General features: G+C 39.3%; 2 protein-coding genes across 6 annotated transcripts in view; one reads left to right on the plus strand and one right to left on the minus strand.

Moving 5' to 3' along the window:
* Window positions 1-209: 209 nt before the first annotated feature.
* Window positions 210-12,595, minus strand: ak9 (adenylate kinase 9). Of its 4 annotated transcripts, none has more exons than XM_071479277.1 (36): window positions 12,348-12,595; window positions 12,089-12,168; window positions 11,787-11,850; window positions 11,650-11,702; window positions 11,432-11,528; window positions 11,099-11,211; window positions 10,792-10,944; window positions 10,367-10,489; window positions 10,001-10,075; window positions 9,657-9,758; window positions 9,359-9,498; window positions 8,931-9,253; window positions 8,638-8,750; window positions 8,298-8,445; window positions 8,100-8,196; window positions 7,932-7,996; window positions 7,777-7,830; window positions 7,441-7,635; window positions 6,663-6,796; window positions 6,289-6,501; window positions 5,909-6,205; window positions 5,645-5,766; window positions 5,181-5,400; window positions 5,010-5,078; window positions 4,698-4,916; window positions 4,346-4,564; window positions 3,969-4,185; window positions 3,674-3,875; window positions 3,355-3,501; window positions 3,020-3,237; window positions 2,547-2,743; window positions 2,160-2,329; window positions 1,391-1,489; window positions 1,103-1,205; window positions 876-990; window positions 210-572 (listed from the first exon to the last, which is right to left on the minus strand). In XM_071479277.1, exons 1-36 carry the CDS (start codon window positions 12,439-12,441, stop codon window positions 364-366), a joined length of 5,259 nt encoding a protein of 1,752 aa, XP_071335378.1. In that variant the 5' UTR covers window positions 12,442-12,595; the 3' UTR covers window positions 210-363. The 4 variants fall into 4 exon arrangements, with proteins under 4 accessions (XP_071335378.1, XP_071335377.1, XP_071335376.1 ...); XM_071479276.1 differs by having other exon boundaries at window positions 5,645-5,763; window positions 8,638-8,756; XM_071479275.1 differs by having other exon boundaries at window positions 8,638-8,756; window positions 12,348-12,584.
* Window positions 12,596-12,748: 153 nt separating this feature from the next.
* The window catches only part of fig4a (FIG4 phosphoinositide 5-phosphatase a), a 48,498-nt gene continuing 34,892 nt past the window's right edge, over window positions 12,749-26,354 (plus strand). The window contains exons 1-9 of one of the 2 annotated variants that reach the window (XM_071479283.1): window positions 12,749-12,959; window positions 13,105-13,216; window positions 14,957-15,055; window positions 17,521-17,644; window positions 21,198-21,354; window positions 21,727-21,777; window positions 22,644-22,807; window positions 23,665-23,793; window positions 25,556-25,656. In XM_071479283.1, the coding sequence (XP_071335384.1) occupies window positions 13,154-13,216; window positions 14,957-15,055; window positions 17,521-17,644; window positions 21,198-21,354; window positions 21,727-21,777; window positions 22,644-22,807; window positions 23,665-23,793; window positions 25,556-25,656 (888 nt within the window). In that variant the 5' untranslated portion in view covers window positions 12,749-12,959; window positions 13,105-13,153. The remainder of the gene's footprint in view (window positions 12,960-13,104; window positions 13,217-14,956; window positions 15,056-17,520; window positions 17,645-21,197; window positions 21,355-21,726; window positions 21,778-22,643; window positions 22,808-23,664; window positions 23,794-25,555; window positions 25,657-26,354) is intronic. The other variant, XM_071479282.1, reaches the window with a different exon arrangement.

Genomic DNA, 26,354 nt, shown 5'->3' on the forward strand with positions numbered 1-26,354 from the left:
AGCTGAATCATTAGTGTATCTCAATTGCCATTCTCTTAACTGTCATCTGTTTCATTTAATTTGAATAAACTTACCTGCATAATGTATATTTCATTTTCATGTAAAATTCAATGCATGACAAGTAAAGTGCAGTGTTTACAAGAGTATATGACTAAGCTACAAAGAGGAAAGATTCAAGTATCTAACCAGCAAAATAATTTTTCTAGCCCTGATGATTAAGGATGCTTTATTATAGATGGCTCTTAATAAGACAAACTCTTAAAGGAAGTTAATTTCAATATATATTTCAAATTACTTTTTTTGTCACACTGGTCACACCGTACCATATATACAGTGAGTGTCAAAATGGCAAAACCGGCACAGCTACAGCACACAGTTGGCTCTTGATGAGTCTTCCAAGGCCAAAAATCTGTTCAATTTGAACTCAAAGTCAATGGGACATTCACTGGGAGGCCTGTAGTTCCCTCTCATTGTTGAGCTCAGGTAGGGAATAAGTGCACAGTTCTCTTCAAACAAGGCCAGCTTCTTTTTGTACTTCTGACGAGTGTAGTCCGTGCTCTTGTGGTTGAAAGCTGTAAAAATGTGATCTTTTATTTAGTACACAAATAAAAGAAACATTACACGTGGAAAAATACACTATCGCAACTGAAACACCTGGATTTTAAAAGTTACTGAAACAAAGTAAATAATCACTGGCAACGGTAAAATGTTTTTTTTGGTTTTTTTTATTAAAAGCATTAATTTTGAAGAAAGGGCTTGCTCAGAAACTGAGTGAAACAAAACAAAACAAAAACATATATCTAAGAAAAGAGTACCTAACATTCTTAAATTCAGCAGTACACACATTATGTTACATTTTCTTGAAATGTGTTTACCTTTTAGATAGAAGGCCACATAGAGGAGTGATGATCTTTGTATACTGAGGAAAGGATGCTTTGGTTTGAGACACCCAACAGCTGTCATGGCCTTGATGACTGCTACTGCCACACCCTAAAAAATACAGACTTCACTCAAAGCAGAGCAGATATCTCAGAGAAATATTATGAAATCTATGCAGATAGGACTAATGCAGCATTTCTGTAGGTGTGTTTGAATGTGTTACCTGTTCCAGGTAACCCAAAGTTGGAAGGGAGGTGAGGGGCACGGGCTCACAAAGAGGAGGAACTTTACTGGGCAGTCTCTGGTCCCAGTAGGTTTCAGGAGTCCTTGATAAATAATATGTGAACGTGAAGTTTTACCAAATAGACCAAAGTTTAGCAAGGCAAAAATAATGTTACAATGTCTTTATCACTGTAGTGGCAGTAGAGGAAAGACTCATCTCTTATACACAGATTTGTACGAGTGAACATCCTTGTAAGTGGAAAACAAATGCAAAGAGATAGTGCCGAACCTCAAAAACTTGTCCTGTTTCTGCTTTGTCTCAAAAATGTAGATCCGTTCTCTGTATTCCACAGCATATTCCGACTTTCCTCGAACCAGAGCTTCATACCTGAGGGGGCAGTAATAAGAGATCTGACACTACTTAAGTCCCCCTGACATATTTATTTTGTTTGTGTTGGCATGTTGTGTAAATTTCTGTTGGTTGTAGACATTGTTGACCCAACAGTTTTCTTAATGGGTGTTATTAATTATTTCATGTCATTGTTATTAACATTAGCTTACATTATGTGTTTGCAAAATTGACTTTATGTAGAAACTCTTTAACCTCGGACCACAGTAAAATAACTTGTTCATACTGCTAAATAAAAACCTCTATTAAATCATTAATAAATCAAGGTCAATTATATCTAAACACATGCTGGCTGATTTCAGAACAGCAATTATAGGATTTGTTTGAGTTTGAATTCATTCCTATTAACATTTTCAATTTGGAGGACTGGTTTGTTTGGTACATAGTACATATTGTGCCTAAAAAACTTACATGAAACCCATTGCACTGGCTGTATTATTTTGGGTGCTTAACTTGTCCTAGTGAGGGGCTAAGAATCAGTGGCCAATCATCCCTGTTTCACATTTAACTTTTCTGTGGAGCTGGAACTTGAGGAGAACTAATTGGCTGAACAAAATAAAGAATCTAGTGGTTTTCTAGCATTTAGAAATATCTTTTCAAACAACTGAGATATGGTTAGAGTTAGACTTTATAAGGGTGAATACTGTACCTTTGTTTTCCATCCAAGTAAGTGACGGGACAAAAGCCCTTCATCTCAACTTGCTGTGGGAACCTGTTCTTCACCTGAATCTCAGTTAGCTTTCTTGGCAGCAGGTGAGGTTGTGGGAGAGTGTGCGGGCAGCCAGGAGTCACAAATTGATCCGGACTGGAGAGGAACTTCTGTGATTGAGATAGCAATACATTCATTCAAATTCAGTCACAGTTAACATGAATTTTATCCTTTATAAATGTATGATATAGAAATAACAAAATCCCCTGGGTAATGACAGAAATCACACACAGGATTTGAAATATCTCAAAAGCAGAATAACTTTCCCCCTTTTGAACATTTGATATCTGTGAATGGTATAGTGTCCCAAAGCTCCACTATGCTGACCTCTAAATGGTCCTCGCCACACATCTTGTAATATTGTCCTTTGTGCTCAGCTGTATGAGTCAAAACAGCAATTTCTGAGCAGTCCACCAGGTGGTAATGTAGAGCCAGGCAGACAGGGCAGTACTGCCCAAACCCTCCAAGCCGATGGTGTAGCTCCTTGGGTGTGATGCACAGCCTGTTGATGCAGGCCGCTTGACCTGCAAAATTAAAATGCATGTGGAAGATGATCTAATGTTTGTCATATTGAGAGTGACCTAGATTTAAGTTTATTATTTACACACTTTTTTATTTTACTTTCTAAATTAATTTCTCTCTTTTATAGAAACTATTTTTCCTTTTTTGTTTTTGCTTTATTTTGTTATTTAATTGCTGCTGCTGCATTTGTAAGTTTTGTTTTATCGCAAACTGCTATGCTATATATTTAAAGTGTTATTTTAACTAGGTATAAAAAACTTCTAGCTTCTAGTACTTACCGCTGCGTACTCTATCCAGGTAACTGTGGATGTATCTCATGCTGATACTGACTTCCTTTATAATGTTATTCCAGATCCACCATTTGCTCTTTAAGCCATCAAGCAGAATCCAGTTCTGATATTGTTGCTGATAGAGTTTCCTCACCAGCTCCATCTCCTGCTTGTAACAGGAGTTTCGAATATGGAGGATCTCAGAGCTGTCGTGCATTGGGTGAGGCCTATAATGAGAGGACATATTTTATTACATAAAATTTTAAGGCTTGTGAATTTGAGAATACACACAATTTTTGTGTATTTATTATTCCTATTGTTGTGTGTGTTGTGCATCCTCTCACTTGTTGGGCTTCATCTTGTCCTCAAGGCCTCTCTTCAGCACCTCCACTGTGTCCAGCTTCAGCTCAGCTACTATCATGGGGATGATGCTCTGAGAACTCATGAGCTCTGCCTGCTTAAGTGTCATTGGAAAGCCATCCAGCACATACCTGGAATGCCAGATAAGTAAATATTGTCTTCAAAAAACATCCTCAAGTCTATGCAGGTTTCATGATACTCATTAGATGGCACATGGCAGTAAGGTTATTGAGGTGAAAGTGAGGATTTTTTCAGGCCTTGAGTTTTAACAAACGTATAAATGGAACACATGCCTCGCCTTACCCATGAGTGCTGCAGACCGAGCTCATGAGAGCCACCTCCAGACACTGAATTGCCAGTTCATCAGGCACAACAAGGCCCTGGGAGAGGTGCTTTTTCATCTGGACAGCCAGATCACTGTGCTCCTGAGTGTTGAGCACCATACGCATAACACTGCCAATGGACAACCGTGCCAAGCCATGTTTTTGAGCAAACATCTTCGCCACTGGAGAGATGAAAGCAAATGGAATAAAGAGAGAGATAAGCGTATGAGTAAAAAACATTCAGTGGAATATTTTGCAGCTGTATAGAGTCTTACCAGTGGTTTTTCCAGATTTGGGTGGTCCAAGGATGGCCATTTTAACAGGGAGGGATGGGGTGGGCTTGGGCTGCCTAAGGTACTTTAAGGGGTTGAGCATAAATGTGTTGCGGTTCTCCTTAGATGCAAAGAAGTAGATATACTGATGGAAGATCAGAGGATATGTAGTACTGAGAGGCCACTGCAGAGGCTGGATTAAATCTCTCTCTGTGTATTGCTGTAGAGGGGAGGGTGTGTGGATAAACAATATGTTACAATACAGTACACTACGTACAGGGAATTTAAGTTCCACTTCCACTACATCCAAAATCTTTATTCATGACAAAAATCATGGCCTCATCCCACTGTTGATGAGGCCATTGCTGAATTATAAATACCTTGATGGGATCCCAGCAGCCAAAGGCACTGTGTAACTTGTAAGAGGAGAGCAGCAGCTTCTGTGCCAGGCTATATGAGATGGATTGGCCTTTTTGGAAGAGTGACTCCCTGTTAGTCAGCAGAGGCTGTATTTTCTGGAGCAGCTGCTGCCTCACTATTCGGCACTTGCGAGATGCAGTGATTGAGACGTTGGGTATGTTTTGCTCACTCAGCAGTTCCTGATTATAGAAAAGCAGAAAGAACAATATATGAGGCTAAGTAAAGTAGATCAGGTATAAGGGTGTGGCGACCAAATCATTGTTTGGCAGGTTAAGGGCCTTCATGGGTTTGTGTGTGTATGTGTCTTTGTACCGTTACAGTAACAAGGCTTTTTTCATCTGTCACAAAACGCTCTTCTATCTCCGTCTCCAGCCTCTCAGCAGCTGCATCCTCAGTCTCTGTGTTCTCAGTGTCTTCATTATCCTCCTCTGAAGGAAACTCCTCCTCCAGCATGGCCTCAATCTCATCCTCTACGTTGTCTGCAGCTTCTTCCTCCTCATCGTCCTCCTCCTCAGTCTCATGAAACCTAAGCTACTCGGTTAGGTGATAAGACATAGAGGGAACTATTGACGTAATTATTGGCATAGTGGGGCTGACTGTTGTGGTTATGATGAGATGGCTCACCTTTGTTCTGGCTGCTGTAGCGCCTTTCTCTGCCATGAGTTCAGCCCTTCTCTTGACAATGTTCTCCTCCTGTACCAATGAGATCAAAGTAATTGTGTCAGATATTCACATAAGACAGTTCAACTAATGCTTCATCATAAAGTTGGCAGAAAAATTCTATTACCAACTTACCCGGTTTTTCTTGCGCAGATCACGAAGTAGGTTCAACTGTGCTTCACGGTGGTCGCGACGCTCACGCCACTTCTCCAGGTATGTCGGCAACAGACGTTTCTGGATGTCCGTGACATCCACCGACATGATTACCACAATGTCAGGGAAAAGCTGTTGCTGCGATATGTACTGAACCTCGTCAGGATCATGGGGGAAGCCCTCCAAAATAAAACCTGTGGACCTGCAAGACAGAGATAGATGGTTATGGTCTGCAAAATGTTTAAGTTGTCAGGTGCTCACAAAAAAGAAACAAAAAAAAAAACACACTACGTGACAATGTAAAAACACATTGATACACGAAAATACATATATTTAATACAATGTAGGCCAAAAACGTGTAAAATATGTATGGAAGTGTCACACTATTTCTTTTAGGAGGATCAATGGAGGGGCAAGGAGCGTGTTTTGTGTGCGTGTACAGCTACATGTATGGTTCTTGTTTCCAGTACGGTGCAATGACCGTGTCCAGGATCTGTGGAGTCAGAGGATCTCCATCAGATAGGTAGGCTTTGATGGCTATTTCCTCATCAGTCAGTGCCACTTCCTGCTGTAGACACGCAAAAGCAAATACACAATAATTCAAAGTTGGAAGATATCATAATTCCCCAACTATTGGTTCTAATAAGAAACTGATCTGAGGAAACATAATATTGGAAATCTTGCTACAGATAAATTTTATTGAGGCTAACCTCCATGTCATTCATATTGGCAGAGGTATCATCCATCTCCTCCATCTCCTTCATCTCCTCCTCTCCACCTTCCCCCCTGGCTTCCTTTATCAGGGCCTCCAAGTCCTCAGGAGACTCCTCTGAAGACTCTACTTCATCAGCATAAGGCACCCGCTTCTTTGTCTTGGCCATGATGAGCATTTGGAGCTGCTCCCTGAACTGAATATGGAAGAGGCCAAGCTGCTGGGCGAGCCACTCACCATGAAAGGTCTTGCCTGAACCACGGGTGCCAAGCAAAAAGATCCGCAGGGCAGGAGGCTTGGATAGAAGAAGATAAGCAAACATGAGGATTTTTTTTGTTTATTTTACTTTTTTCTTTCTTGTCTCATGTCATCTTGTACCTTGAGAGGCCCAGACTTTGCAACAAACTGGGCAGGGTTTTGAAGGAAGGCTTCTCTTGCTTCTGGGCTGGAGAAGTAGAAGGTCCTCTCGCGGTACTTGGCTGCAATTTCATCCGTACAGGGCCACAGGACATTATGGTTTTTTAAGGCCACAGGGCAGAAATGATGAGTATCACCTAATAATCTCTTGGCTGTGGTGTCCCCCTGGTTTAACTGAGAGGGAGGAGATCTTGTATAAGGTTTGTTTATATTATTAACATTTGTCAACAAAGTCCTGTATCTTCAGTCTCTTCACTTATAAACCTGTAGCTTATAAATTCAGATAAAGTCACTAATTGGGGATTCAAAATAAAAAGACTCTTCAGTTTACTGACTTCATCCTCCTCTTCTGCGTCATTGCCACTGCTGCCTTCCTCAGCTCTCTCCAGCTCTTCTAAGGCCTCCATGTCCTCTGCCTCCTTTTCCAGGTCCAACACTGACAGCTCCCAGGACACATACTTGAAGGGATCTGTAATGGACACAGCAGCACAGTTGGCACATTATGAAAGAGATGATGGTAGGGATCTCTATCACACTAAAACTATCACACAGACATGAAAGAGAGACAAAAGGATCTACAACTCCCAGGTCAAGACCAGCTTTTAGCATGTCAGAGAGATTTATGACAAAGGACAGGTGGGATTAAAAGAACCAAAAAGGACACAAGGAAAATGGTAGGAATAACTAAAATCTCCACAGAATGAAAATAAGTTCACTCTACAACAGTTAAGACCTAATCTCTGCCTGATATTGACTATTTGCTTCCCCAAAGAAAGTAACATAAAAAAAATCTGTAACTTTCACTAAGGCATGAGTTCATCTCTCTCTCTACCTCTGCATTCTTCCCCTCTGTTTTCCCCTCTCAGATAACAGGCCTATCATAAATAATACTGAATACCAACACTTTCTTGGAAACTAGTATTCTTCCCTTTTCAACACATGTCTGAATTAACATGAAACAGCTGTACAGCTATTCAGTAATCCATCTGATATTACATTACTACAGCCCTCAAGCTCATGCATGTAAACCAGAGACTTTTTCTGGTTGAAACCGAAAGACGTGAGGTGCGTGATGTTACAAAAATTCAAGACTATGGTTGAAATTACACTCACTCTCCATCTGAAAGATCATCTTTTGAAGCAAATCCTCAGGGCTTTTGCCATCAATCTCCAGTACTGAGTAGGCAACATTTAGAGCTGATTGCATTTGTTCCCATTCAGACACAAACTGTTGCAGTTGCAGTTTATAGTCATTCATCTCTGGGCCATCTGGATAATCCAACTCCCAATGATCAGGTAGTGTCACAGCTTGGGCAACAGAGGGAGAAAGAATAGAATAGAAGTTTGTAAGTGCTGAGAGTCAGAATTTGTGTTCCCCCCTTATGACAAAGTCAGAGCAATTTCCATTTTTGATCTGAACAACAACAGCATTTAATAAAAATGCTGCACCTTTCTTTTTGATTATGTCAGCAAGTTCAGAGCTGTCAGGTTGCACAGGATTTCCTGCAAAGAAAAAGAATGCAACAAAAACAATGCTGATTTAACTTTACAGGCTCATGGAGGGTAGGGGAATTTAGGCTGCTTCATAGACAGACACTACATACCATCAGTTTCCTCAACTACTGTCTCTAGATTTGAATGCACCTCTGATTCTTGCTCCTTTTGGTTTCTAATAAGAAAAATGAAGCAGATGCAAACAACAGATGCATGAACAATCCTGCTCAGATATAACAAACTGCAAAATGTTGCAGCATTATTTTGTCTGCACTTACAGGACCTGTTTCTCCTTCTCAGACTGTTCGTCCTGCAGCCTCTTCCTTACTGCATTGTCCACGCTCTCCCTGTTCATCTCATACAATCTCTTCAACACTGTTCAACACAAGTGCAGAGATGCTTTAACACAGACACAAGTCTATATATTTAAATAAAACAACAACTTGTTTTTGATGCCTTGTTTCCGGGTCTCCTACCTTCGTTTCCACCACTGTCTTTGAGACAAAAGAGGATGTCTGGAAGGTTTTCACCTCGCTGTAAAGCATCCATTTGGGAGAAGTTCATGGGAAAGTTGTCAAGCACCCAGCCAGTCCTGACCTCTGCACCTGTGTCTGCCTCTTCAATCTGTAACATCATCCTTGTTAGCATCAAATGGTATAATTTATGTTTAATAGTTAATGGTTTCTTACAAATAATTCATTCATTTAATTCACTGGGTATCCTGAATATTATAAATATAGTAATTTGTACACAAACATTTTTAAGGACAAAAAGCTTAAGTAAAAGCAGCTGCCATGTTTTAGATCTTTGACACACCTCTTTTATACGGTTCTCCAGTGCCTCAGCATACAGGCCAAGAGGAGATGTGCTCAGTTTTTTGGCTTCCTCCAGTGCACCAAGCACCATAGCTTTCACCTCTGGATGATCCTCTGTCACTGACAACAACAGAAAACATTAGTACACAAATTCTGACATTAAATACTAAATGCCCACTTTGTTACAGAATCTCTCACACGGAGATTCCATGAGACACAATCTGGTAACATTAGACCACTCTATGATAGTTACAGTATAAGTAAAAGACTGTAAAAGGGATAATTTATCCTTGCCTGGGCTCTGTCTCCCATCCTGGTCCATCTTCATCTTAATTTTCTCTAAAGCGGCCTGTGTAGTCTCCTCTTTGATTTTGTCAAGCCTCTCCTGTTCAACCTTGGCCAGAACTGGCTGCACCAGGTCCTCCATGTCAAGCACCAATGCATTGTAGTGCTGGGCTAGAAGCTTACATAGGGTGCTCTTTCCTGCCTGAGGGGGGCCAATGATGGAAACCCTACAAGGGGCCCTAGGCATTGGAGGAAGTAAGTACCGTCTGGGGTTTGTGACAAACTTCTGGTAGGCCTCCTGAGATGACAGGATGTACAGTTTGTCCTGGAAGCTGTACCGGGGTTGACATGAGAGTTGGCTGACAATTTCACACAGTCTCACTGTAAACGTCTGGATAGATTCTTCACCAGGCCATAGCCTACAAAAAAGCACTCACCCTATAGAGAACTCAGGCTTGCCAGGAATGATCTTGCCCTCCTTAAGAGCGACAGGACAGGTTCGGCCCCAGTGGCTCCTTCTCCACCTAAAGCCAGGGGCCACTGCCCTGGAAGAGGTCATATTTCTCAGCAGGTCCTCCTAGAAAGGAATTGAACTCAGGATTTATTTACTTCTAGTTAAACTAGAATCACATTGTGTTAATTTCTCAAAGTTGTTTGAAATACTGGTGATTTTAAAGCATTCACATAATTGCCTGTGTTTTGATGAAAATAAAAATATGGTCACTAATGTCAGACCGTGTCAACATCCTCTGGCAATTCTTCATCATCAGTCTGGTGGAGAAGGATGGGAATGGAGACACATTTTATTGCCATGGATCCAAGACGGGACAGTACAGCCTACAGAAAAAACAATTAACAAACTGTCAGCCCAGAGAATACATGTACATTTACGCGAACACACATGCTTCACACAGACGTCACTGCTGTCTTACATTTCAGGCAACTTATTAAATCCTTACTATGGTGACAAAATCTGTTCATCATAATATGATTTGCAAAATTTTGTTACTTATTATATAGTTTGTAATACTGTAGCATGTATTTGCTGAAGAAGGTTCATTAATCCTTAGTGTCGTTACCAAGTGTAGTTCTTGAGGTGTGTTGTTTCCATTCAGCTCCAACAGGTACATGGGGTTGTGGTCTGTCATGTAGTCCTGAAAAAAAAAATCAGTTCACTTGCAATTCACTGGCTAAGTAAAAGTTTTAGTGTGAGGTTTTTTTTTTAAACTTTTGTCAGTCGGGCAATTCATTTATACCCTTATCTGATTTTATTTAGAATGGAATGTTACAGTACACTAGGTTTGTGACAATAAACCTTTTGGATTAAGCTGTATTCATCTGTTGCTCCATCTGTGCAGTATTATGGTGGGTGGGGTAAAAGTTTATTGAACTTCTCAATTTAATGTGTGAGCCATTCATAGGTTGTGCAGTCCCAGGTAACTCACCTCCAGTGGTCTGAGCATGGTGTCCTTGTACATGTTGATTCTAATTAAAGCATTTCTGGCCATATTCTCTGGTATCCAAACCATCTGGTCAATAATATCCTTCTGGAGTTCCTCTTCAGCAGCCTACAAGCAAAATAAATCCTATAAGTATGATAGGAAATCATGGCTTGACAGCTTTCTTGTTTAAGGTTTAAAGTTTAGGATTGTGATGAGCTTGATCAGAATGAAAAAAAGGTCTTTTAAAATGTGCAAAGCTTAAATCAAATAATTGAATGTTTCCAAATAATAAAACTGAATGGGACATTGTAGAAAATGATAATATTTAAATATTTATTATTGGAATAGAATCACAACAAAGTGACTCCAACACTAAGGAGAGGAAAGCTTAAACATGGTGGCATGAGGTGTTTTCCCTTGAGCTATACCTTCTCCTCTTCTTCCTCCACTTCCTCATCCTTGTTCTCCTTCTTGTCGACGTACACTTCTTCACGCCTCCACTGGTCCCTGTTGTACAGCTGCCCTGTCTCTGGATACTGTTTCAGACCTGACAGCCTCTGGGCCAGGTCCTTGTCTGCACACTAGTGGAAGATGGGAGTGTTGCGTTCATATTTAAACCAATGAACACTGACACATTTCATGAGAAAAAAAACAGATATTGCTAAATTGAAGAAATTAATCAATGGCTATACTAAGCTATACATATAGCTATGTATAAGATTATATGATGTTAACCTTGATATTAATGATGAAATCAGGTGTTAGCTTGAGGTTTTTGATCAGTTCAATCTGCTCTTGAATCTTCAGACACTCTTCTGACATGAATGGCAGGCAGCTCAGCACATATCCTGTATTACAACACATTGAGTCATCAAATACAAGCAGTGGCAGAGCTCTCATGCTCCTTATTTAAATGATACCTCGCTGTGCTATCATTGGTAGTCAAAGTACACACCCATTCTTTTTAACTTTACCACACTCTACAAACATTTGGAAGGTCAGAGGTTTATTTGCATGCATGATCACTGCACTGGGCCTGATTAAATAAACTCTGAGTACATGATTTACCATAGTGGTCCACATCTGGTGAGTTAAGCCTGGCAAGAATCAGCTGCAGCACCTTGTCCTCTGGTATACTTTTCCCCTCAGATAAGATATTTAAGAGCTAAAATTGTCAGATAAGGCAACTTAGAGACCTTAACGGCTACAAAGAACACATGAAAACATATGAAACACAAAAGGAATGGTTAACTGTTTTTTACCATGATGCAGAATATATCACTCACCTCTATGCCTTCCTTTGTTTTATTTTTTATGTGTGTGTTCAGCAGATCTGTATCTGGAATATAGTTAAAGCTGATGAGAAATATCTGACATGATGTGCATAGACATTGTGTTGGTATAAAGACAAAAAAGTCCTTACCATCAATTAAGATACACTTCCAGGACTCTGCGATTTTTTTGGCCAAGGTGGATTTCCCAACACCCTACCACACAAAATGTCACAAAGTATTAGATTAGATAGTAGAAGATTTGATTAGGTATTAGGAAAAAAAAATGCCAATGTTTAAGTGTGCCCTGGTTCAGTTTTGAGCACCCTCCAGGATGTGGTTTGGGAGTGGAGACCCTCTTACACTGCACCCAGCAATGTTCATATGTTCTTATCGCCAAAACTCAATCTGTTTAACTAAATCTCCAGTATAATTAAAAAAAAAGGGAAATTACCGGTCTTCCAACTATGATGAAGCAGGTGGGTTTGGCAAGAAGACTTTCTCTCTCAGCTTCATCTTCTATTAGGTTGTCCACTAAACAGTCCGTTTGAGATCATTAAATATCAGTACACAGGTAAATTAAAGGTTGAACACAAATCAAACTGTCAGTTGTATCATATCTGAAGACCCAAGTCCGGTCGTTGTTAAATTGCCGATATAAAAATTAGCTACAGGTAGCTACTGCTGTCATATTTCAGTAGAAGTTTATTTACCGTAACTTTGGGGCATTCCGTCATCCATTTTTTTTTTGCCAGTTTTATATATATTTGTATATTTGTTTCGTTTTTTAACAACTACTAAAAACATTAATCGACCTAGCTGAACATAAGCCCTGCGTATCCAAGGTTAACAGTCACCCAATGCGGTTACCATAGCAACTAACAAACTAACAAACTAAAGTGAGGTCGTAGCTATGCTAACTACTTTATGTTCGAGAGTAAGTTTCGTAAAGAGGTATGTGTGCTTTTAGTTGTACGCAGTAATAACCGCGTATAGTTGTCATCTGCGTATGAATAGACAGGGCTTCAAAGACGAGGACCGACTGTCTATTTTCTAATCGCATTTTCAGTCCTTCGCCCTTTTTGGCTCTGCGAGACACTGTAGCAGCTGACATGAGATCACAGAAGTCATTCATGACAGTCACCTGACTAAAACAAATTCATGTCGCCTCCTTCTGAATGATAGCCGACAATACTTACAGTAACTTACGCTTACTTGGCTTACAGGCATATTTCATTTATTTCAAATGTGGTTGTTTTGACACCCAGAGAAGATGCATGCTGGAGACGATTTGTGGCTAACGCAGCTAGCTAACTAAATTATTGGTGAGTAACGTTAGCTAGGAAGTGCTGCGGGCCAAAAGTAAAAAGCACAGTAGCTATAAGTGTCAGTGTTGACTACGGTATGTGTAATAAGTATGTTTTGTGTGGTGTAATGGATTAACGTATCGTGTTTACGTTCACTCTGCAGTTCTTGTGTTGTCTCTGCTGAATTGTGACTGGAGAAGACAGGAATAAAGATGCCTCAGTCAGCAGCTATCATCAGTGGGATCCAGAGGATGGTTCTGTATGAAACCAGAGCTGTACGTTTGACATCATCTTTTTCCTCTTATTATTACTGTCTCATCGTGAGTCCCAAAACGTCCGGTCAGTCTTAGCATCGGTTACACTTTGTAGCGTGCAAGTAGCCAAACAAATAAATGACAGTGCAACTGATTGAACATATTCTGGACTGCATTTTGGTTGTCCTGATGCTCATTAGTAAACATTTGTATATAAAGCAATATACTTGTAACAGCACAGTTATGTTTATTTTTCACACTTCTTTGAGCTAAAGAGAAGATGATTGACAGATACATTCATATTCATACAGTTCCTCATATTTGCACCTTGGAGATGCAAAACTGGGCTGGGAATTACACAGCACAACCACAATCTTTACCAGCTGCAATGGAATGCCTTATTAAGGACACTGTGGCACAACTATTGTTCAGGCCAAATATTTCCAGGCCATTCTGGGTAATCAAACTGGTGGAATTTACAAGTTCTTGTAGGACATTTAAAAGTTAATGTTATGTAAACATGAGAGTGGAAAAGGATGGAGAGCTCCTGTCAGATTGCACATACTTGTCATCGAACACTAGATGGCAACAAAAGAGTGTTTGTGATGACTTGATTTACGTGACCTTCCTAAATTCAGTTATAGGGATTTGCATTACAGTTGTCTAGACAGTCAGACTAATTACATTTTTCACCAAAATTTTTTGTTCATATTATGTTAGGTTGGATTCAGTTTGTACACATTTGGCATCAATATGTGCACTTGAGAGGCAAGTTGCTGTCCATCCCTCTTTCTTACTTTACAAATCATGTGTTGCTTTGTTTTGCCGATGTATTTTAAAAAATGTTTTCAATGACTAAAATTACACCAGTGTTAAAATGAAAGAGGGATTTGTGTCTGTCAACACTAGTCACAAACATTTAGAAAATAAGGCAGGAAAACATTTGTCACAGTTGAGTTATCACAACTTCTTACTGAGCCTCTTTCAGCCCACTTAACTGAACAGTGGCTAAACAGCCTGTCTAACTATTGTGGACAAGTAGAGCTATATAGGATACTGGGAAGTGTGGAACAGGACAAAATGGCTTTAATAGTTGCGGACTGTACTGATACACGGTGTTCCAATTTAACGTTCTTTCGCAGTCTTGCAACCCACTATGAAAGAAATAAGGGCTTGAAAGAAAGACACATACAAGGAAGACACAGATCTTAACAAAGGACATATTAGAATGTATCCTTGTGATCAAATATGTGCCGTGCCCACATGTACTCTGGACTGCAGCTACTCTAATTCCACTTCCATTCAAGGTCATATGGAGTTTATATGATGCATATCTGGCTTGAATTGCTTGTATCATTTTACAGGTTTCTGATACATTCATTTCTACTTGGGAAGCTTATTGTGAAGAGAAAGTGTAGCATATTGTAAGAGGAAGGCCTGAAGAAAGTAAGACTGTAACAATGGGACTACCAAAAAGCTTGTTTGTAATAACAGAGACTGTCCATGTCTATTGGAATTCGAAAATATGTATTCAAAATTGGTTGGTAGTGACTAAGTCTGAACTGAATATCATCCATGAAGAGGTTCTTGTGTTAAAACCCTGTTTGCACAAGATCTTATGCAATAACAATTTTCTTCAATATGAATTTTTTTTTACCAGAAGCAACTATGTAGGATACATTTCAAAAGCACTGGTGATAATCTGCACTAACTGCATTATAGGTAGTTACAGTGGATTCATGATTTAATTTTTCTTTCCAGAGGTATTTTTTGGTGGGGAGCAATCAGGCACAGACCAAACACAGAGTCCTGAAGATTGACCGCACAGAGCCCAAGGACCTGGTCATAATTGATGATAAGGTAAATGCTGAGTTTCCACCGGAGTTGGTACAGTGCAAATGTATACAGTTATGTAATATAGTACAGTACGCCTGGGGGAAATTGTACAATCACTCAGTTTGTCCCGAGTGTATTGTGGACGACAGCTTAGCTGATGAGTGCTGAGAGCGCCTCCTTTTCTTCTCCATTGCTCATTACCAGGATCTATGAGCTGGGAGTTGATTTGTTTGTTCGTGTTACTTGTGATTATGATGATGATGTGTTTGTTATTATGAAGCATCCATGACTAAATATCCATTACCCCACGCTCTCATTCCTGCAGATATTGCGCTGACCCCAGAAAACCGTGTTCATTTGACTGGCATCGTGTAGTATTTTATAAACAGTATGAATGCTTGAGAGTGTGATGAAGAAATGGAGGTGAACAGGTTGAAAGCAGGAAACAGCCTCATCTTTCACTTTCTCTCAATTTATACTATATGTAAAGAAAGCTGACATACACATAATAAAATAAAGGGCTCCATAGAACCTCTTAATATCTTAGAGATGAATAAAGGTTTTACAGTGAGTTGAAGAATGCAAATAATTAGGTAATGAGCAAATTAACAGATAATACACACACAAATACGTTATATAATGCAGAAGAGGTAAAGTCTATTATACAGTAGTGAAAAAAAAGTGGTATTCTGCATTGATTTTTCATCTGATCTTCAGCTAAGTCACAAATGTAGACAAAGACAGCGTCCCTAAACTAATATCATACAATTATAATTTGTGTCTTTATTGAAAACACCCATTAAACATTCACAGTGCTGGGGGGGAAAAGTAAGTGAACCCTTGGATTTAATAACTGGCTAAACCTCCTTTGGCAGCAATAACCTCAAACAGCACCAGTAGCTGCTGATCGTATCCGCACAATGTTCAGGAGGAATTTTTGGCCATTCTTCTGTATAGAACAGCTTCAGGTCAGACATATTATTAGGATGCCTGGTGTGCAGCTCTCTTCAGCCCATTCAACAGCATGGGCACTCAAACAGGTGGATTGCTTTGTTTAAAGTCATTCTGTAGTAGATTTACTTTGTTTTTGGTCATTGTCCTGCTGCATCACCCAGCTTCTACTGAGCTTCAGCAGGTGGACAGCCACCCCGACATCATACTGGGAGATACCTTATAAACTTGGCGATTCATTCGATGTTGTCAAGTTGTCCAGGCCAAGAGGCAGTAAAGCCCCAAATCATGGTGCTCTCTTCACCCTACTTCACCTTTGGGATGATGTTTTCATGGTGCTATGCAGTGGCATTTTTAAGCCATACATAGTGCTACATGTTTTTTACAAACAATTCAACCTTAGTTTCATCAGTCCACAAACATTTTCCCAGTAGTGTGGTGTAGTGTTAATCCACTCTTTAGCAAACTTCAGGTAGTAATGTTTTTTTGGAGAGCAGCAGCTTTCTCTGTGGTGCCTGCCATAGACACCTTGCTCCATGCACCATGATTTCCATATGGTAGACTCATGAGCAGAGATGTTAACCAGCTTCAATGATTCCTATGAGCCTTTAGCTGTTACTCTGAGATTCTTCGTTACCTCACTGACCATTCTGTGTGGGGCCTTTGGAGTCATCTTAGCTGGGTGACAGTTTGTCTAACTGTGGACTGATCAATATCTAAACTCTCTGAGACTTTGTAACCCTTTCACCTTTTCAAAGTAGCTCTAACACACAACTCCAATCTGGTTTCATTGACTGGACTCCAGGTTTGTTAACTCCTGACCCCAATTAGCCAAGTCATTAGCCAAGAGGTTCACATAGTTTTTCCAACCTACACTGTGTATGTTCAGATAATGTTTTTAATATGGACAAAAACAATACAATGATTTGAATGGATTGTGTTTGTTCATAATTGTGACAAGGATAAAGATCTGACAATATTTGAGGAGAAATTAATGCATGAGTATTCCAAAGGATTCACTTACTTTATCTTGCCACTGTATGAATTAAGAAACTTCCTGTGCAGATGACTAGTTTGAAAAGCTGTTGCTCTTCTTGCATTTGTTCTCTAGAAGTAAATAATAAAAAGCCCAGTTACTGTTCAGTCATTACAATATTGCCAAAAGAATCTGGAGAGTGGCTAATCTATTTGTGGCTTAATCACTGAGGATCAGTCTAAACCCATTTGTACAAATTACGGTGCCATTGATTAAACAAGGCCTGTTAGTCATTTGCTTATTCTTACACAGAAAATTATTTAACTGTACAAGTCTCAGTGGCTCTGAAAATGTGTTATTCATAAGCAGCAGCTTTTCTTTTGAGAAAGAAAACATCATACCCTGTGTTCTGATGTTGTTGCCATGTGAAATAAACGATATGGAAACTATGAACATAAATGAAGAAACAGAAACTGCTTAAAGCTGTATGCATATATATATATATATATATATATATATATATATATATATACACACTATATCTGTGTGTATTTGTCTGTAGCATGTGTACAATCAGCAAGAGGTTCGGGAATTGCTGGGCCGCCTGGACCTGGGCAACCGCACCAAAATTGGCCAGAAGGGTTCCTCGGGTCTGTCTAGGGCTGTGTCAGCCTTTGGGATTGTTGGTGAGTATAGTCCCTCTACTCTTGTCCTTGTTGACATAGCAACAACCATTGTGGGGCACAAAACATGTACCTCATCACCCAAGCATTAGTTATACAGCTACAGGTATTGACCTGGTTTTACATATTGAATGCAGGAGATGGAAAAACATAACATAAAAGGAACACCTGACAGTATAATGTAATACACAATAATATAACTGCTACCACCACCACTACTCCTACCTTTCTGATGCTGGTAATATTCAATTTTGACTATCAGTTGTCTATTCAAAGGCAGCAAGAAGCTTTGCACATTCTTATTACTTTCCCTCAACCTCAGGTAAAACAAAACTGTAACAACATTGTTTGGTAGGGCTGCCTGTATTAAACTTCCATTTCCTCCATTAGCCATACCGGTTGAAGCCAATCCCAGCTGACACTGGGTGAGGGCGAGGTAGATCCTGAACAGGTCACCAGACTATCACAGGGCTGACAACCTTTCATGCTCACATTCACACCTGTGGGCAATTTAGAGTCGCAGTTTATCCCAACCTGCTTCGTTGGACTGTGGGAGGAAACTTCTTGTTCTGAGGTGACAGTGTTAGATCTGTTTTCACTTGATCGTTGTCAAAAAGGTAACATTAAATAAACTGTTGTAAAAGAATAAAACTTGTTTTATAAATATATAAATAATAAATAAACTACATCATTTACCTTTATCACTAATCTTGTATAGTAATAATTGTTATTAATATGTAATTAATTTAGTTTCCATGAAATAGCGACTGCTGTATTGCAGTGTAGCGCATCGTTCTTGATTCATTTTGGAGGGAGAAAAGCTCTTCTCTCTCTCTGCTTTGGACGTTGCTCTACAGTCCCAATTACAACTTAGTATTACTACTGGCGGGACATGAATGTCTGCTCCAAATTTCATGACAATCCATTCAGCAGTTGTGCAGATATTTTACTCAACACCGCAAATATCTAGTTCTTGGTGGTGCTCACTAAAGTTTTTAGCATTCATCCTCAAGGGACCATGAAAGTCTGTACAAAATATCACAGCAATCCATCCAATAGTTGTGAAGATATTTTAATCTGAGGTAAGGTGGTGTACTGTCCAACTGTCCAACTGTCCAACTGTCCAACTGTCCAACTGACCAACTGACTAACTGACTGACTGACTGATATTGCCGCCCACTGAGCCACGCTGCTAAAAATATGTCACAGTTGCAACGGTCTTACATTCTACTTTCCAGTTCATCCTGTTCCTCTGTGTGTGTGTATGTGTGTGTGTGTACATGCATATCCATTTCTGGCTGACGAAGATGCCAGCTATTGTTAACTAATATTGTCGGAGCTCTTTCAGGGCATAAGAGTAATACATCAAAGATAAAATTCAGTCTTCCTCCCGTTAAAATAAGTGCTGTAATAGTATACTTTTGAGATTAAATTCAGCATCATCATTGAGGCTGTAGATGGGTTGGTCACACTGACACAGACAGGTTGTGACTCTGGCGTCTGCGTAGATAAATGAGACGCTTTTTTCCACTGTGCCCTAATGCCATATTTGTTCACAAGCTGCCTTTTGTCAAAGTCACTGTGTCATATGGAGTAAAAGAGTGATGCTGCCATGTTGGGTACAGTGTATCCTGAGAGCCCCTTTGCCTGGCACCTTTCTTAATACAGTATGTAATGAATACCATTATTGTAAGTATATTTTTATTCACTTTCATCTGCCAGTTTTGTCAGTCTGACCCATCTCTGGCAAGAAGGAACACAATGAACTGACACAAGAATTGTAAAGCAGCAAAACCACAAGTGTGAGAATAATTAGTGGGCTATGGCAGGACAGTTTGCTTTCATAAATGTCGTAAATGCGCTTAGTTGACTGTCATTACACAGGGATAAAATACCTCATATGTGCAAGTTGGGACAGTCCAACTCATGCTTAATGTAAATCCTTCACATGAATGCACTCTGAATCTCAACTAAAGCCACCTTTAGGCTGATGGAGACTACAAAGGAAGGATCCTGAACACTTTTGTGGATAGACTAATTGTGCAGTTATTTAGCAGAGGTGTCAATGAAGTCAGAGAAGCACATCACAAAATGCTATAATGCAGCATTATGAGTTTTTTCTTTTTTTCCTTGGTGAACGCAGTCACTCTTTGGCAAATGGATAGACTAACAGAAAAAAGGCATGGTTCCTTGCATAATTAAAACCAACAAAAGCAGCTTATAAAATGAATGCATGCAATACTGTATATGCAAGCATGTGCAATATATATTTCAGATCAAAGGTTTTGATACATGGAACAGCATGCAGGTCTTGATACAGATAAACTAAAGGGGAAGCAGATCTGAAAACAAGAGGTTAAAATCAATGCAGCAGAGGCCAAGATATCCTGACTTTGAGTCACAGATGTCTTGCACAAGTCAGTTTGTTGTTTAAGGTAACCCAAATGAATGTAGTGTGGTTTTGACAGTCCACACTTTTTTAACCCCCACTGCCCATTCCACAACCATACAACTGGCTGAGTTGTCTGATAACATGAACGCTGAAAGTGTTGGAATTTGTCCTCTTATGAAGTATGATTAGACCCTCTCTGTCTGGTAAACATCCTTATCTTTAAAAATCCATGAGCCCATTCTATAATGAAGGTTTCTCATAAATATTTGCAGTGACTTGACTTTATTTATTTCCACAGATTTTGGAAAGCTAGATAACGCGTTATACAACTGTTTTCACAGGCTAAGTGCTGCTCCCAGTGACTGAATTCACTTTGACATGTAAAATACAGTCTGTTGGAGGCAAATACACAAATTTTAAAATGGCTTAGACTGAAATATTTATAAAGTGGATTAGTGTTAGAGTGGAATATGTTGTTTAAGGACTCAAAGATTTAAATTGTACTGTATGTGTGTATGCTTTTGCAGCATTACGTATGTATTATTTGTATGTGGAAACACTATATGAACCTCATCATCCTCACTAGTCTTCTTACATCACAGTGGTGCTGGGGCTTCTGTTATTGTAAATAGTATGAATGTACAAGGACTTGTAATTCAGTTGCAGTTTCCACAGATTAGTCTTAGTAGTAATATAATGAAGGAGCATGTCTAGCAGGCACACTTACATAAACCACTAGCCTCGATGAGGCAAATATTACTAATAATATTCAGACTATTAAACAACACACAAACATCATCCACATCCATCTATTATTTATTGAATGTCACAGATGACAAAATAGCTCATCAGAAGCTGAAAGCAAATCATGACTATGTTGCATGATACTTTCTGGGTCAGTTTTTAATTATGTAAGACGAAATAGATTGAGCTTTATAGATAGTATGACACACAAACACTCATGACCCACCTACACAAACAGAGTAGTTTTTGTATTTTGTATTATCAAAACTGCATTTGATTTGCAGGCAACAAAGAGGTTGACCTACATATCAGCTTGCTGACGGTAAGGTGGAGAAAAATATCCTTGAAAGAAAATTTGTTTATTCTGAAAGATTACAGTTTTTTTTTTTTTTTTTTTTTTTTTTTTTGTTTTCCTAACAGGGTTTGTTCGTTTCCTGGAGGGGTACTACATTGTGTTAATCACCAAGCGCAGAAAAATGGCTGACATTGGTGGCCACTCCATCTACAAAATTGAAGACACCAGCATGATCTACATCCCCAATGACTCGGTCAGGGTTACACACCCTGATGAAGCAAGGTACTGTCTGTTTCTCCCCTCTCATGCTTCCTTTTCTAGATTTGTAAGGGCGCTGTTTGTAGGATTGCACATGATCATTGATTCTCAAACACACATGTTTTAGCCTTCGAGAACAAAAACAACAAGGTAAAATGTTTTTAGCAAATGAAGTAGGATTCAACAGGGAAAATACTGTAAAACCCTGCATTTTCCCCAATCCGTGGGCCAAATTTAAAAACTTTTTACCAATATGGTTCAAGGGGAAGAAGAAGTTCACAGAAGATGATGAGGAAAAGGTAGAAACCCAATGGGCGTCTATGCATACTGATGCCTATCTGCATCAGTCTAAATCATGTTTTCTAGCTCATAACTTAGATTTATTTCCTTTTATAGATATGTGCGGATCTTTCAGAACGTGGACCTCTCCAGCAACTTCTACTTCAGGTAAGATAAATTCTTAGGCCAAATTTTCTGTGGGAAAAAAAAAGCTTTTTAGGTTCCAGCATCATATCAATAATGCAGATTAAGTACACTCGGCTCTGAGGGGGCTTTGCACACCTGCCTAGCTTCACAAAGGAAGTCATTTTTTTGACACCATTTGTTTCCAGTGTTAGCAAGTTATCCAAAAAATTGGTAAGCAAATTTCTGGGGAACTTGGTAGAAGGTTAGGAGATGTGCCGGGATTTTCACACAAACTACAATGTTGAATTGAATGAACAAAGTCTAGGGTATGTATGCATGAATGTCTTGTCATGTCTTGTACATGTATGTTCATGTCATGTCTTTAAGGCTAACTGGGATCTAGATGAAAGAAATTGCCAAGATTTTAGATTTTTTGTCATAAACTCAATACAAAGTTGACCATGTATAATGATGCCCAGAGGTTTAGATAAAGCCTTGTAAATCATCTAAAAATGGCTTTAGTTTATTTTACCCTTGTCTTCTACCTTGACAAATGTGCCCTTGGTTGCTGAAAGGAGTTTACAGATAACCTGTAGATTTGATTGAATGTTTTAGATATTTCAGTACAGACAGTTAATGCAAAAGTTGTTATGGCCTCTGTCTGTTTGTTGCAATTTTCATACAGTTTTCAGCCACCAGCTACTTAATCAGTAAAAATGTATGACACAGTGATAACATACCTTTACTGTGAGTCATTTACTCATGTCAGGAAAAACATTAGCATGTGTCACACTGACACACTGCGGTAAAAAAAATATTTATTTCAGTGTTTTGGACAAATCCTAAATTCATTATGGGATTGTACAGGCTGGGCTTGTTTGAAATGACACTGGCGTTATACCCTGCAGCTACAGCTATGACCTGAGCCACTCGCTGCAGTACAACCTGACTTTGCTGCAGAGGCCTTATGAACTGTGGTCATCAGCAGCTTCCGCCACTGAGGAAGAGGTACACACGCAAAGCAAGCAGGACAGCTTTGACATCTTTGAAGATGAGGGTTTGCCTACACAAGGTGAGCACAAGTTGATCAATAGCCCCCATATTCCTTCGTTTAATTCTATTGGCTGGAGAAGACCTTGGCAGATCACTCAGCCGGAGCTGGTGTGTGCTTGTAAGGTGACTAGCAGTGTTATCACTGAAGTTCAATGAACTTCCAAGTGAGCTGAAACTGAGAAAGCAGCAACTGAGTTCTGCTAAGGTAGTTATACTTAGCAGTTTTGTTTTTTTTAAATGGTGAAATTAAGTAACCCCGAATTTCAAGGCCCTCATTAATCAAACTGGGTATCATTATGTAAATTTAGCTTTAGTTTTAGCAAGGTTCGTTATGGCACTAGCTAGCTTTAGCTCAGTATAAGATTAGCTTTCTTGCTGTAGCCAATCGGTTTGTTGTCTTTCAATGGTTTTTAGCTCTGTTTTGCAATCAGTGCAAATCTCAAAAGCTGTTTTGACAGAAATCGTGTATTCTTGTGGCATAATTTATTTATTTTTTTCCTGTTGCCATTAATGCTCATAAAAGTATAAAGTTACTGATATACAGTATGTGCCATAGTCAAAAGCTTGAATTATCTGTTCTACAGCAGGTTTGCCTTAACCTTATTGAAGCCACCAAAGTCCATTGAAAAATAACTTGACTTGCCTTGGCTGATGTGTTCTGTCATTTATGATGCGTGTTGTGATATAGTAATATAAGCTTAATTCCAGTTTCAGCAATTTACTAATGTTTCTAAATATGACCTTGTTCCAAGGCTTATGTCACCTCAGCTAATCTTCTTTTTTTTCTCCTTTTGTTGCTTTCTAACTGATAATTTGGTCTGATCCCAGGTCAGTAAAATAATCCAGAGGTTTTATGTGTTCCCTCTTCTGCCGCAGTTGTTTATGGCATCCAGAACGAGCCGTACTACAAGTACGTCTGGAACGGGAAGCTGCTGGAACGAGTCAAGGACATAGTGCATCATGACTGGCTCATGTATATAATCCATGGCTTTTGTGGCCAGTCCAGTATCCTTTTAGAGCTGTCAAGTCAGTTTCAGTCCTGCATTACAGAATTGTTTGGCTGTTGCTTTTATTGATGTGTCTGTATGTGCTTTTCAAATTGGCACCATTAACTTGTTGCTTTGGGTTTTAAAAGAAACTTTAAAAAAACGTACCCATGAAAAAAAATCTGCCATACAAACTGTATAGTGCTTTTCAATACATTGTAACACTATAGGACAAAGACTGTCAGAATCAATGCTCCTACACTAGTAAAAGACACAACTCTCACAATGTCATCCTTTTTTCAACACTCCCCCTCATCTCTCACCATCACTTTTTGAACTGTGCCTGGCCACCATCAAAGCACGTGGATTACACTGTGAGCGTGAGTGTGTGATTCAGCACAGAACTGCAGAATCAATTTGTGTTTGTTTTTAGGGCTTTAGCAAAACAAGTATGATGGCAATTAAGCAATGATTATCAAGTATGTAAACACTGGCACTTGCATAATCTCTCCATCTGTTATCTACAAGGAGAAAGTAAGATTCTGCATATTTAATCAGATGAGATACATGCTTTTTATTTTGTACATGCATACACAGATATTTATGTTTGTCTAATTTTTTTTTTTTTTGTCTTGCATGTCAGCGCTACAGTTGTTTTTGCTTTAAAGTCTTAACTAGACACAAGCTGTGTACCAGGGATTTGTATTTGGCTCTACATTAATAATTTCCTCTGAATTTTTTTAGAGAAGCTTTTGCAGTATTGATGCATGAGTTACTGCTACAGAGGGGCTTTAGGCTAGACTAGAGCTGAATAAACAGGTTGATTTATTATGGTAAAAGTCTGCCTGAGGTTACCTATGCCAAAGGTTTCAATAATTTTCCATTAAGTCCCCTTTACATAAATCACTCAAAGCAGTGTAAATTTGTCGCATATTTGCATTTCAGTTTGAAAAAAAAGGTTATGAAACTATTTTATATTTAACCAGTGATTATTCTTTAATGAAGTCATTTTTAATGCTATGTTATGTGTTTATGTGCTTGCCTGATACCTGCACATTAAAATGCCGCGGGTATATAAGCTAGGGTGCACTTTATAGTCAGTACTGCCATCTCTTATCAGTCAGCGTTTGTTATTGGGCAGCATGCTGCCTCAGAGACACTGTATGAGTGTTTTGACGTTAGACAGCTCCTGGAAGCTGGCCTTCAGTGCTGTTTTTCTGTGAGTATAAGAGGGCCGATGGGTGCAATAGTGGGAGACACAGTAGATTGGGTTAAATGTAGAAACTTGTCGCTGATGAGGAGACACTGAAGCTGGCACAGAAAATACATTTTTGAAAAGATCCAATGAGACAGTGTGGGTGAAGAAAAAGGAGACATTTGGTGTCATTAACACATTCCTAAGCATATGTGTAGAACTATTGTAAGAGTCATTCTTTTATTATTTGTGATTATTATTATTATTATGTGATTTTTCCTGTTCTGGACACAAACTGTTTTCATGTTTTGTGTTAAATTCCCAGGTCATGACATAGTATATAAAACAGAACTGATGTTGAATTAGATATTAGGCTTTCCTATTGCTAACTCACTTTTCAGCAAAGCGGTGATGCAATTTGACTTGAATGATACTTGTGATATGTGTGGCTAGGGACTACAAAAACAATAAATTTAATACTGTCAATTAGACTATTGTATATATGAGTTCACCAACAGGGGATTGTGTGATGCTTTCAGTGTCATATCATTGTAATTATTATTCCTCCTTTACCCACCAACTACAGAGCTTCTCATCTACGGCCGACCGGTTCACATCACCCTCATTGCTAGGAGATCCAGCAAATTTGCCGGGACCCGCTTCCTCAAAAGAGGAGCCAACTGTGAGGTACAGCGGTTGCCAAGGCAACAGGGAAGAATAGATAGTGGAGGCGGGCTTAGAGCCACCAGGATGATTGAGATGACTCAGGGTGATCACAGGGGGTTAATTCGACCTGCTGCCTCTTCCTTGAGTATGCATGAGTGTCTGTGTGGTTGAGTAGCGGGAGGAGGGAGGAACTTTTGGAACAAACACAGCAGATTTCCTCTTTCTATTTGGACTGTTGCACCGTGATTAGGTTGGACACTATTTTCATAATTTCCTGCTGTTGTGTGCATTGCCATATAAAGTGGAGTTTTTATATAAAACAGTTTTTCATTGTGGCACATAACTTTTTAATGTGTAATAATGGCTACGCTAAGTTAAGCTAATGGTAAGCCATGTCAGAGAGCCAGTATACTGTACATCAGGGTGAAACTAAATGTTCAACCCTTGTTATTAATATTATTAATTACACCTGTGGTTTTCCTGCTGTGTCATGTCAAAATGTCTGCCATGAAGGCCTTGTGGCCTTTGGCTGTGAGGTTTCTTGATGAAACACCTTGTTCATTCTGAGGGTAAAAGTTCACTCTTAAAACAGTGGCTGAAAAAACCACTGTGAAATTCTCGTCCATGTCAATCTTGATCATATTCATCTGTTGATGAAGGTTATGTAATATGATTGAAAGCTTTAGAACAGCAACTAAACACCTGTCTTCATTTCCATT

Source organism: Trachinotus anak, unplaced genomic scaffold (assembly GCF_046630095.1).
Source record: "Trachinotus anak isolate AG129_WGS33_773 ecotype Australia unplaced genomic scaffold, CSIRO_AGI_Tana_v1 ptg000005l, whole genome shotgun sequence".
Taxonomy (NCBI): domain Eukaryota; kingdom Metazoa; phylum Chordata; class Actinopteri; order Carangiformes; family Carangidae; genus Trachinotus; species Trachinotus anak.